Source organism: Ursus americanus, chromosome 4, assembly GCF_024610735.1.
Source record: "Ursus americanus isolate L20-20 chromosome 4, mUrsAme1.1.p, whole genome shotgun sequence".
NCBI lineage: Eukaryota > Metazoa > Chordata > Mammalia > Carnivora > Ursidae > Ursus > Ursus americanus.
In genome coordinates this window covers 94,128,328-94,142,292 of record NC_142130.1, presented here as the reverse complement: position 1 = coordinate 94,142,292, position 13,965 = coordinate 94,128,328, and the positions used below count along the sequence as shown (strand labels likewise).

The 13,965-nt window shown below is 48.1% G+C and overlaps 1 protein-coding gene across 2 annotated transcripts in view; it reads left to right on the top strand.

Annotated features, from left to right (window-relative positions):
* Positions 1 to 13,444, top strand: part of DSCAM (DS cell adhesion molecule) — a 718,005-nt gene extending 704,561 nt beyond the window's left edge. For both annotated transcript variants that reach the window (XM_087861321.1, XM_087861322.1), the window contains exon 33: positions 12,474 to 13,444. In XM_087861321.1, the coding sequence (XP_087717447.1) occupies positions 12,474 to 12,826 (353 nt within the window). In that variant the 3' untranslated portion in view covers positions 12,827 to 13,444. The remainder of the gene's footprint in view (positions 1 to 12,473) is intronic.
* The last annotated feature ends 521 nt before the right edge of the window (positions 13,445 to 13,965 follow it).

Here is a 13,965-nt window from a genome sequence, read left to right as displayed (position 1 = left end):
AGTTCCTTGAGCTGCACTTTCAAACCTCATTCCTACCAGTGTCCCATAGCTCTAGACGGCATCAGTCAGCGTGCGTCTCAGTGAAGTCTCCCCAGTCTCTGTACATCTTTCTTCTCACAATTGGCTCTTCTTGTGTGATGGTCTTTCTCCATTTGTGGTCCAAAGCTTTTAAACACTCCACAGATCATGTCAGGATCAAGTTAAATCAACATGGCCAGACCCTGGCGCCAGGAAGACAGAACACATGTCTTCACTGCCTTCATACTTCTCTCCCAGTATCTAGCAGATAATCTGGCAGCACAGTGAGCACTCGAGAAATATTTTTAAAGTGACTTAGTGGCACTGAATATATGCTCCTACCACTGTGTCTGACACATATAGTAGGTGCTTAACAAATATATCGAATGAATGTATCTAGTTGTGATAATGACAAGACTGGCCAATTGGTTAAAACATAACAATTATTAGAAATTCTTAGTAGAACATAAGAGAACATTTAAGTCTACCCCATCTTTCAGCCTACCTTTAAACAAAGTGATTTATTTTCTATTCTTGCTCTTCACAAATCAAAAGCAAATCTCTTCCACAGATAAAGGGGAGTCCCCATGAAATACGACACCTCACACACAAGGCAAACATCAGAATCTCACTTTAGATGTTTAACGATACCTGAATTTACTGAAATTTTAGGACTTTTTTATTTTAAATAAAATGCCAATTATGCTATGGTTTTATTTTCTACAATAAGGGACGGTTATTTCCGTCTTTTAAAACAAAAGACAAACCAAACAAACAAACGAAACTCTATCTTCCTCTGAGAAATAGCTAGAAGGTTTAACAACTTCTTTCCCTCTTGGTCAAGGCAACTTCCAATACTTCGATTACAGTACTTGTTCTTGGGTTCAGGTGGCATTCTGAGCCAGTTTCCAACATTCTTGGGTTGTGGCTGCTCCTTTATTCATGAGTTCATCCTATGCTGTCAAGAAATACCTTCGCATGAAGCTTCTTAAATCAATTTAAAGCTTCACATATGCAACCGAATGCACCCTGGCCCCTTTAGATCTCTGCACTCACCTTAAATATATGTTCATCGGCCCCTCCTGTGACGAACACGCTTGAGGTTTTCCAGCTGGAAATGATCACCGCCTGCTGCCAGCTTGTTGGTTCTCTGAACAGCCAGTTACCTGAAGCAGTTTTTGGCTTTCAGCATTCGGATCCGTTCGTGCCATCCCTCAGGCCCTCCTGGGTGTGTGCATTTAATCAAACGAAGAGTGTGGAGTGAGAGGTGCTTACCTGAAGGACAAGCCCACTCTGTTCCGGCGGCGCCCTCCGATGAAGCTGTTCTTCCTGTTCTCAGCTGTCACTGTGATCTTGCTGTTTCCCCGAAGCCCATGTGGTTTTTGTGCTGGCTCTTGAACCAGAATTAGACTCCAGAGATCTTCATTGCCAAAAATCCCCCTCCACAGCCTCGTTCCACCTGCGTCTCCCTTGCCACCTGCAAGGTGAGCTCTGCTCCTGGCAGGTGACCTGGCCCAGACTCCCTCCTCCTGACTCAAGGCGCCACACTGGGTTCCTCTCAAGCAGTTCTGTATCCCCCCTCCCCTCACCTCTTTGGGTCGGGCGACGGGGGCCCCATGCCTCAGGTTTGCATCCTTCTCTTTTTTTGAAATTTCTTTTTTTTTTAATAATCAACCTATTTTATTTTTTTATTTTTTTCATAATAATTTTTTATTATGTTATGTTAGTCACCATACAGTACATCCTTAGTTTTTGATGCAGTGTTCCATGATTCATTGTTTGTGTATAACACCCAGTGCACCATGCAATACGTGCCCCCCTTAATACCCATCACCGGCCTATCCCCGTCCCCCACCCCCCTCCCCTCTGAAGCCCTCGGTTTGAAATTTCTATCATGAATCTTATTCTAAGATCTCTGGAAAGGGTCTCCTTTCAAGTGCAAGTATCTTTGATACTCCCACATGCACACACACCGTGCACACTGAGCTGCTCTGGCCTCCATCCTTCCAGAGGTGCCCCGGCTTCTTCCCTCCCAGCCTCCCAGCTTCCTCTCTAACTTCGGCATGTCTTTACTGAGCTCCCGCTCAATACCGGTCCTGCTTTCAGAGCTGGAGATACAATGATCAACAAGGTCCACAAAGACCCCATCTTAAGGGAGTTTATGTTCCTGGTGGGGGAGACAAACACTGATCAGATAAATAACAGTTTCAGATTACGATAAGTGCTGGGAAGAGAAGTAATTGGGGAAAGGGATCAAGTCTGGTGGGGGTCGGGTTGGGGAGAATGGTCAAGGAAGGCCTCTTGGAGTAATGAGTTGTGAGCTGAGATCTAAGGTGAATGGAGCAGAGAAAGTCCAGAAGCCATCCTAAGGGGACAATTGTGTGGGCAGAGGAAGAGCAGAGGCAGGAGACCGGAATGAGCTTCACATTCACCATGCAGAGCAAGAGTTCGCTCTGAGCTGACGAGCTTTCAAATACTCCCATAGTATTAAAGTGAGAAGGACCCAGAGGCCATGAACTGCACCTCCGATTTTTGCTCTGCATACCTGCCCCGGGTAGACCTAAATATCTCAACATGCTCGTCCTGGCTCACTGCTCTTTGATGTGCATTTGTGATTTCACCTTCTGAAAGACTGTCTTGTTATTTTAGTCCGACATCTCCAGGACACATGAAGTGATGGTGGGACTCATTACAAAGGGTCCCAAGCTTGGAACTCAGAGCCCACTTGCCTTTTGCACCGACCTCCTCCCCTTTCTGCCACTGGTTTGGGGGCCTGAATCTTCCACCTTTTTGAGTGCTCTTGTGGATTTATCATAGATGCCGCTATTGTGTGCATCCTCCAGTTCCTAAGTATGTGTTCTTTTGTTCTGACTGCCTTTTCTCTGACTCTGCGCCCCTTCACTCACTGTTCTTCTTGGTTGAGTTATTGGGGTTCAGCTTTAGTTGCTGGGGAGCCCATGGGTGGTACAAGGTAAGGAGGAGGTCTGTGCCTGATAACTTGTAAGGGAGAGGTAGGAAGCCCACCTGTGTCCTGCTGAGTGGCCAGAAAGAAGTTTCTAGATGCCAGTGCCATGGGTGACAAGCAAAAAGTTCACCACAGTGAAAATTCACTGTATCTCCAAAAAGGCTCTTTGAAAACACAAATCTATTACACTCATTTATTCAACCCGTATTTATTGAATATCTTCTCTGTAAAAAGATACCGTACCAGGTATTATCCTAAGACATAAAAGTGTTAATATATTCAACCAACACTTTCCACAATCTCCTTAGTTCATCAGAATAGCACGTAGTATCATAAACAGCAGACAGAGACCTAGAGGCACAAGACAGATAAATGAGGAAATCCAAGAATCAAGGCAAAATCTAGCATCTGGAAGACAGGGGCGACCTCCTCCCCCCGCACACACACCTCCCCCCAGTAAGATGTCATGATAACCTGAAGGTGCTGGGAATATACAAAAGGTAAAAAGACAACAAAGACCATCATATTTCAATGCGGTCCTGTGTGGACTCAGCTGGCACCAGCTTCCAATGCATCCTATATCCCAGACTGGGAAGTGATGAGCCTTAAATTCAGGTGGCGTTGTGGATGCTCTCGTGTTGAAATCCTTTGTGTAGGATTTGTGCCCACTGCTCAGGGTAGAGACTCACGGGGATTCAAGAATCCAGCCCTGTCTTCCTCACTGGTCATGACCCCTGCTCTCTGGGTTCCGAAACTCCACAAATGTATATTCCCTCTGCCTAGAATCCTCTCACTCCTTCCGTGGGATGACTCAAGATGCACAGGGTTGTTGAGACGGGTCTACCAGCCCCACGGCGGAGCCGGTGCGGCCTCCAAGCAGTCTTCCTCCTCGGTGCTCCCTAGTGTGGGTCCTCATGGGTCTTACATGGAGCTGGAGCTTCTTTGAACCTCATGGACCCTTCCTCACTGGGTGCTCCAAACACCCGGCTCAGTGATTCTGACCTGGTCTAAATGCTGGGGCCAGTTTTCAGATCCTTCTTTTTATTTAGAACTACTTTATTTCCGAAGAATCGTGAGCAGCAACAAACCCAAAGCCCCACTTGGTACCTCAGTGTAGCTTTTATAGCTCAGCAGTGAGTAGGAGAATTGCAATATTGATGAGCTCTTAAAAATGCATGAAGCCTTATAAGTACAAGCCGAGAACGGTAGTGGAACCGGTGGACCTCTGGTATCAATCTCGCATTATTTATTTAGGGGTTTTCCTGGTGGCCATTTGGGAGTGAAGATTCATTTACCAAGAGAGCTTCATTTACCAGTTTTCATTACCTTGCCACAGCATTAATATTAAACTAATAAAGTGTTAGATCTCGTTTGCCTCCAGAATGGGCAGACTCCGTACTCTCTCCCTTTGTAACTAGCCCTTTGATGTTGTACCATCATTACAAGTCTGATCCGTGTGGCTCTTAGTGAAATTGCTAGAAGTCAAAGTAAGCATCCTTTGCTTCTTACCTTTGCATCAATACCCAGCTCCATCCAAGCACAGATGAGAAGCCTTATTAGAAATTGATGAAAGTTCCTTATTATATGGCCTCGGAGCAGAGCTAAGTCCCCAGGGACTCTGATTCACTTTCTTTCCACATGTATTTGTTGTGAAAGCCTATGCATGCTTTCCCTGGTGCTAATGAAGTATTGCTTTGGAGGGGGAAGAAGGCTCTTGCCATGTGCCTCGGAATTTTAGGCTCCCCAAAATGCATTCATTTGTTTCATACTTATCCTCAAATTCCTAATGCATTGTGCTTACCCAGTGTTCATAGGTGAGATAGTAAAGAGCATAAGAAAGACTTTTTCAGACTTGAAGGTGCCCTTAGACATGACCGTACCCCCTTCACTTGACTAAAGATAAGATGCAAAGCTTGAAGGGGGTCACAGAACCGTTTAGAGGTAAAGGCAAGATTTTTACAGGAAGCCCAGAAGTCCCTAGCTCATGTTCTTATCCCATCCCAAGCTCCCACCTCATCAGACCAAGTCAGAGGAAAACCCTGTGACCGCTGTTCCATGGGACCCATCCCTCACTTCCTCCCAAGAACTGAGGCCACAACTTCTGTGCACTAGTAGGCGCTGAGCACAACGATTCCGTGTTCTGATTGAATGAAATGTTTTCCAAATAAAATTAAAGCAAAATAAGGGTCCACCTGGAATTGTGAACTTTAGCCCCTTTAAATTATGGTTTCTCAGGAGCAGCACAATGAGCATTGGCGGATTGGAGGCATGGGGGGCAGGCGGCGGTGTCCTGTGCTTTGTAGGTGTTGGACAACATCCTAGCCTGTGTCCAGGAAAGGCTGGTAGCAGCCACCCCCCGACTGAGACATCCAGATAGTCTTCAGACATTGCCACATGCCTCCTGGGGGCAGGATCTCTCTTTGCTGAGAACCACCGATCTCAACTTTAGACGTCTCCTTCCCTAGTGTGCACCGAACGGCAGGAAGCATCGTCTGAGAATAGAATGCACATTCATGGAATGCACATCCATTATAGATTTTCTGAATGGATGCATTCTTGCTCTTTTTCAACATCGATTTTTGCCATCCTTCTTCCAAAGCGAAAGTGCATTCAGACTTCTTGTGTGTGTCTGACTCTACAGAGAAAGTTCAGGACGTTTGGCTTTCCTGATAGCAAGGGCCATCTCCTGGTTTCAGATGAGTGAGGCAGGTTTACTATGGCAATTTTTACGAGGTGGGGCCATCCATGGCTAGAAGGCCCCCTTGGGGAGGATGGCAAGCTTTGAACACCTACCTCCTGGTAGATGTGGGACCATCAGGGGGTCTGGGGGTGAGGAGTTGTGAAGGCGCCCGTGAGCAAGGTGGTTAGGGACAGAGGGAGAAATTGAGGCCAGTTGTTTAGTGTGAACTCTCAGAGATACTAGTGGCACCAAAAGTCCCAGGGGCGGTGACAGGAAAATGGGGAATGGACCATGATGTTGATAATAAGGCGTAACATTGAATAGTCCCTAAGCCGCCCCTGGTCCCTCAAGGTGGGAGTCACAGGGGCAGGGGAGCGGCAGCCTGTGATCTGGGAGCTGCAAGCTGAGGAGGCAAAGAGGGAGAAATGTCCTGGACTCGGGGGCCCAGGGGTGGGCAGGTGTGGCCAGGCGAGGGGACAGGGCCACGTCCTCACCTGTGATCCACACCCTGGGGGTTCCTGTGGCAGTCTCTTCCCTGCACCCCTCTGCCGTGTCCCATCAGCTTTTCTCCGTTTATAGCTCTTTGTCTCACGTTTTCATCGCCCCCACCCCCCCAGTCCTGTCTTGTGTCCCTTCCCTCCGCATCTGCGTGTGTGTTTCCATTTCTCTCATTCCCCCTCTATCCCTCTGTCCCCCCATCTCTCTCTGTCTCTCTGTCTCTCATCTCTATGTGTCTCTCTCATCTCTCTCTCTGTCTCTCCATCTCTCTGTCTCTCATCTCTCTGTCTCTGTGTGTGTCTCTCTCATCGCTCTTCCTCTCTCTCTCCCTTTCTCCCTCTGTCTCATCTCTCCTACCATCTCTCTGCTTCTCTCAGCCCCATTCCCCCCACTCGCCCTGCCCCAACCACCCCTGTCAGCCCCTCCGACCCCAGTCTGGTTCAGCACCTCAGCCCCTAAGCTCAGCCTCTCGGAACACTTTCTTCCCTAGGGTGTGTCAGCCCCTCCAGCCTCACCCTCACCCCACGTCTCTGACTCAAGGGCCGTGGGCCTTGGGAGCAGAGCACAGTGGGGTGACTGTTCATGACACACAAGTGCGTGAATAAGTACAACAACCAGTGGGTGGGGTGTGCCCCAAAGGCTTATCTGGGGCTCCTAGCCCCCGTCACAGAGTTTGCCCTCATGCTGGGCTTGGGAAAGTAGCTAATGGGTTTAGCTAACAAGGAAAGTGCTATAAGTATGGGCAGTTAGGTCAGCAGGGCAGAAGGAAGACCCTGCAAAGGGGCATTGGGGGTCCCCAGATCCTTTTCCTTCTGGCGGTCAGAATGTGAGCCCCGGTCTTCCTGCACCTGTCCCTTTCTCCTGTGCACCTCATCCTCTCCTGTGGTGTCTGCTTCTCCCTCCCGGGGTTTCCTCCCCTCTGCCTTTGTGATGCACGCACACACACATACACACATACACGCACACGCACACACATAGTCATATAAACACATACATACCCGCACACACAAACACACAGTCACATTAACACATACATACACGCACACACACAAACACACACATAAACACACACATAGTCACATAAACACACGCACACACACAAACACACACATAAACACACACATAGTCACATAAACACATACATACACGCACGCACACAAAAACACACACAAACACACAGTCACATAAACACATACATACCCGCACACACAAACACACACACAAACACACACATAAACACACACATAATCACATAAACACATACATACACGCACACACACACACACATAAACACACACATAGTCACATAAACACATACATACACGCACACACAAACACACACACAAACACACACACAAACACACACATAGTCACATAAACACATACATACACGCACACACACAAACACACAAACACACACATAAACACACACATAGTCGCATAAACACATACACGCACACACACAAACACACACATAAACACACACATAGTCACATAAACACATACATACACGCACGCACACAAAAACACACACAAACACACAGTCACATAAACACATACATAAACACACACACAAACACACACATAAACACACACATAATCACATAAACACATACATACACGCACACACACAAACACACACATAAACACACACATAGTCACATAAACACACGCACACACACAAACACACACATAAACACACACATAGTCACATAAACACATACATACACGCACACACACAAAAACACACACAAACACACAGTCACATAAACACATACATACCCGCACACACAAACACACACACAAACACACACATAAACACACACATAATCACATAAACACATACATACACGCACACACACACACACATAAACACACACATAGTTACATAAACACATACATACACGCACACACAAACACACACACAAACACACACATAAACACACACATAGTCACATAAACACATACATACACGCACACACACAAACACACAAACACACATAAACACACACATAGTCGCATAAACACATACACGCACACACACAAACACACACATAAACACACACATAGTCACATAAACACATACATACACGCACGCACACAAAAACACACACAAACACACAGTCACATAAACACATACATAAACACACACACAAACACACACATAAACACACACATAATCACATAAACACATACATACACGCACACACACAAACACACACATAAACACACACATAATCACATAAACACATACATACACGCACACACAAACACACACACACAAACACACACATAGTCACATAAACACATACATACACGCACACACAAACACACACACAAACACACACATAGTCACATAAACACATACATACGCGCACACACACAAACACACAAACACACACATAAACACACACACAGTCGCATAAACACATACATACACGCACACACAAACACACACACAAACACACACATAAACACACACATAGTCGCATAAACACATACATACATGCACACACACAAACACACAGTCACATAAACACATGCACATACACATGCACATACACACAGACATACACATAATCACATACACACAAACACATACGCACATGCACACACACGGACGCGCACACAGGCACACACAGAGACACATATACACATAAACACACATTTACATACTCGTGTGCACGAATATACATGTATGCACACAGAGACGCACACGCATGTGTACACACATAGACACACACGCACATACACACATGAACAAATACAACACAAGCACATATACACACACACACACACACCCCACTTCCCTTGACATGGTGCCCTGGTGGCTGCGTTGCACTCCGCTGCCATCTGCTTCCCCCCTCCTGCCTGCACGGTTTCACCCCTTCCCTCCACTTCATTCCACGGCAGAGAGTGTCGGCGTAAGGAAAACAAAATGAGGGGAGAGGAAGAGAAAGGGGAGAGCTAAGGCTGAGTAAAGCAAAGAGGAGGAACTTAGATAATAAAGGATCCAATCCTTGCTGAAAGTAGAGGCAAGCTCCACTGTGACTGGTTTACCGGACATGCGCTGAGGCCAGGGTTTGGCTCTGCCCACGTCTGTGGCGATGGTGGGTCGACGCACAAGGATGCCGAGGGCCGTGCGTGCCTGACAGAGGCGATCATAGCGCTCAAAGCAAAAAAGATCCTTGAAGGTCTCCTGGGTCACAGCCGCCTTCCCATGGGACACCTCCAGAGGGTCGTGGCGGATTAGCCTCAGGGCGTGTCGCTCCACAGAGGTGGAGGGGGGCCAGCGGCCAGGGGTGGGCTGGCTGGGAGGGCTGGATGGCGAGGAATCAAGACACCTGCTGGGAGGGCTGGACGGTGAGGACCCAAGACACCTGCTCCCTGTGGATTCAGAAGCCTTCCAAGAGGCTTCTGCTCCCTCCCGAGGGAGACTCCCGGAAAGCCACCTCCAGCCTAGTCCTGAGAGGGTCTTCGGGAATCAGCTAGACAGGTGTCTGCTTCCCCAGGGGCAGAGGAACTGGGGAAGAGGTGCTGCCTTGACTTCTGTAGGGAGGAAGGGAGGGCGATGGCTCAGAACACAAGGTGGGGATCCCGCAAACCACAACCGTGTTGGCTGCGGTTACTGGTCTCTAAAGAGAAATTCTTTCCTTTCCTGTGACCAACCTAAGCAGGGACTGTTCCCATACAGAAGTGTTCAGAGACACTTCAAGAGAAGTCCTCCCAGCCAAGAAGAAAGGACATCTGTGTGAGTGTCCTGGCATAACGAAGGACCACAGACTGGGCGCTTCCAAACAACATGGATTTATTCTCTCACAGTTCTGAGGACAGAATTCCAAAATCCTGTGTCAGCAGGGCCGCGCTCCCTCCAAGGACTCTAGGAAAGAGTCCCTTCCTCGCCTCCTCCAGCTTCTGGTGGCTCCAGGCGCTCCTCGCCTTGGGGCTGCATCTCTCCATCCTCTCCCTCCCTCTTCACATGGCTTCTCCCCTCTTCTCTGTCTCCAGTCTCCCTCTGTCTTTCCTTATAAGGACACCTGTCACTGGATTTAGGACCCATCTCGGGTCCTGATGATTCCGTCTCCAGATCTTAACTTCGTTACATCCACAAAGAATTTCTCCTGCTCAGGTCACACCACAGATTCTGAGGGTTGGGCCATGGCCATATGTTTTGAAGGGGTGGACACTGATCAACCCACTGAAGACAGAAACCAAGGTAAACAGAAGAGTTCCCGGCTCATTCCCTGGCCGGTGTCCAGCCTGTAACTTCAGACCTTCTGAGAAGGGACATGTCTGACAGTAACCCTTCCACATGCATTGCCTAATGAAATCCTCACCACAAGTCTCTGTGGTGGTTTCTACTATTATTCCCATTTTATGAGTGAGGAGACTGAACCCAGATTCAATGCAGGCAATGCCTCCCAGACCTCCACTCCTAATCTCCACTGTTAGAATCCTCATCTAGCTTCTCGCATGGAAACAGGCAGATGGAGGGCGGGAGGCTGAGAAAAGCAGGTGTGCCAACATCCAGACCGTCACCACGGTTTCCATTCCTCTTCTAGCTGGAGTCATAAGCACACGGGTTGCTTCAGATCTGTAGGCCTCTGAAGAACAGAGAAGATGCATGGATGATTAGAAAACCCAGTTTCCCAAGTGGTACTTGGACCAGCACACGGGGTGGAATTTTAATGGCCATAAAGTGCCTTTAATAAACAAAGCTGACCACCGATTACTCTGGTGCTTTCTTCCACCTAAGTGCATGAATTATTAAGAGAACACATTTGCAGCATTCACACTGTCAAAAGGGCTAATTAGAGCACCACGCAACTTTACTAAAGCTTTGCCTGAAAAACTGGATCGCTCAGATATTGGATATTCAGAGATAGTTGGCAGAACTGCAGGAAAGTAAGCAAACACAAGTAGCCCTCATATACAAAGACGTGGGCACTGGACCGTGTCCAGTTCTCACCCACCTTTCTCAGCTACCCTGACCCTCCTGATGACTGAATCTAACATGGGAGCCCCCGCAGGCAGAGGGCGGCTGTCCTGGGCTTTGTCTTTAATTTCAAACACATTTGTTCCACCTAATCCAGGACCTGGGCATCCTGCAATCCAGCTGGGACCAAGAGGCTATGGTTTTTCCAGGGCTTAATAAGCCCCGTTCGTTCAGTGGGGAGTTGCTGGGATAGAGACTCATTCTCAAATCCGTTACAACACATTGCACATATGTCAAGTGCTCAAGATTCACCTGGGTCTCAGAAACAGCATGAGGTACTCTTGACCTACATTTTTAAAAAATCCCGGAGGTAAACGAGTTTCTCAAGTATGTGAACAAAATGATAAAGGACTAATAGTGACTACATCAAAAACTAATGATGTACTGTATGGCGACTCACATCACAGAACAAAACAAAACAAAACAAAAAAAGCATAGTCATGAAAGTAAATAAAAGAGCAAATTAATGTCATTTGCTTATTAAACTCCTAAGAATGAAAGATAGGTCATTGCTTCGAGGAAATTGGATATATGAAAATCCACACATCCTTCCCTGTCACCCTCCCACCGTCCTCCATTCGGAAGCCATGATCCTTGGGTGGCTTTCTGTCTCACCATTGCAGCCCTTGGACGTTCCGTGGACGTCCCCTGAGCTCAGACTGTCGCCGTGCCTCCCCCCACCTGCGCATCCTCCTACCTGGTCTCTTGGCTCTGGGACAGCCCGCCCCAAGCCCGTCTTCTAGCCAGAGCTGCCCACCCAGTGTGCCATGAAGGAGTTACGAGTGAGCCCCTCCGTCCCTGGATGGCCAGGAAGAAACCCCTGCATTCACCCAGGAGGCTGCCGCTCAGACACCCCTCGACTGCTTGCGGGGAGGACCAGAAGCGCTGGGCCAACCAATGAGCACTACCCTTTCCTTGGCATCCTTCCCTCCGTCCTCCAGCCCTGTGCTCCCCCGAGTGCTTCCGATCGCATAGGGGGGTCCGGTCCATCACACTTTATACCCGGGGTGCCCTGTTGCCTCTGATGTATGTTTTTCTTTCCATCGTGGGGTTTTGAAGGGTCTTGTCACCTCTCTTTCTCTGGCTGAAGTACGACACTTGAGACTGTCCGTGACCGTGCCGTAGAAAAGCCAGCTCACCCTATGCCTGCTGGGACAGGGTGAGGACCCTTCCACCTGCCTTTGTGCTGAGCTCTGACAGGGGTCTGGCAAAGCACAGCCAGGTACGGCGACATCTCCAGCTCTGAGCCCCGAATGGCCCTCGGCACCTGCTTAGCAAATGAGGAAGCCCACTAACTGCTCTGTGTTTCTTTGCAGGTGACCTCATACATTTGCCTCCATACCTTAGAATGGACTTTTTGTTAAACCGCAGCGGAGCAGGCACCAGCAGGGACCTGAGTTTAGGGCAGGCGTGCTTGGAACCTCAGAAAAGTCGGACCCTGAAGCGCCCCACGGTCCTCGAGCCAATCCCCATGGAGGCCTCCTCCTCCACGTCCTCCACGAGAGAGGGACAGCAGTGGCAGCAGGGGGCCGTGGCCCCATTACCTCAGCGAGAGGGAGCGGAGCTGGGACAGGCAGCTAAGATGAGCAGCTCCCAGGAATCACTGCTCGACTCTCGGGGCCATTTGAAAGGAAACAATCCCTACGCAAAATCCTACACCCTGGTATAACGAACAGCATGACTGGACAGCGGTTGTAAATACAATTTAAAAAATTCAATCAAAGCTACCTTTTTTTTACGGAATTCCAATATTTATAATGAAAGAAAATTGCCAAAATATATTAAAAAAAAAAAAGAGAAAATACTGAAACCACAGACAGTGCAAAGACTCTCCTGCTTTTTTTCTGTCTGAGTGTGAGCTCCATCGGCCTGGGCGTCCGATTTTTTGGGAAAGAAGTCCAGTTTTATGATCTTCACAGGTTATTGCATTTTTACTGATTTTCTACAAAGTGCATGGGGACTAATTAAACCTTCTGACTGGAAGTTCTAGCACACGAGATTTAAGAACAAAAACGGGGGGGAAATGACCCTCTTTGTGAATTTAAAAGGAACATTGATTTGGGGGCAGGGGGAGACTTTGGTCATGTTTGCACACCTTTCTTTCCCATTAGAAACTGGGTCCTCAATTTGACCTCCTTCTGTTGTGAATTAGAATGAGTGCCGTCAGTGAAGGGGTGGGGGGAATCAATTTGATTTTCTTTTCTGTTTATTTTTTAATTTAATGAGACACTCTTTGCATTTTGTCTAAGCGAAATAAAAAAGAAAAGGTGGTCTGCCTTTATTTCGATGTCTACCTCTCTTGTCTCCTACTGATTGCTGGGTCCTCCTTCCTCTTGACGCTTGTGTTTGCAAACACCAGGGCTGACCCCAGCGCCTAATTCAATAAACCGGAGAGGACGCCAAGGCTCCGAGCTCCTCAGGAATGGCTGGGAAGAGCACAGATGACGCAGCTGACCCCAACCATAACCAGGGGCTGGCCAGGTGCCCTAAGCCTCCCCGACGTTCTGCTCCTTCCTTGCCTCTCCACGGCACCGCGCCCTCTAGCTACACCAGGGGTCAGCAAACCATGGCCCGTGGGCCAAATCCAGCCCCCTGCTGCTTTTATAAATAACATGTTATTGGAACACAGCCATGCATACCATTTGCATTTTTTTACGGCTGTTCCATGCCACGGCGGCAGGGTTGGGTCGTTCCAGCAGAAATGGTATGGCCTGAAGAGCAGAAAACATTTACCATCTGGCCCAATACAGAAAAAGTTTGCAGACCCCTACTCTAGAGTCCGGCAGTTAACACCAGCTTTCTGGAGAA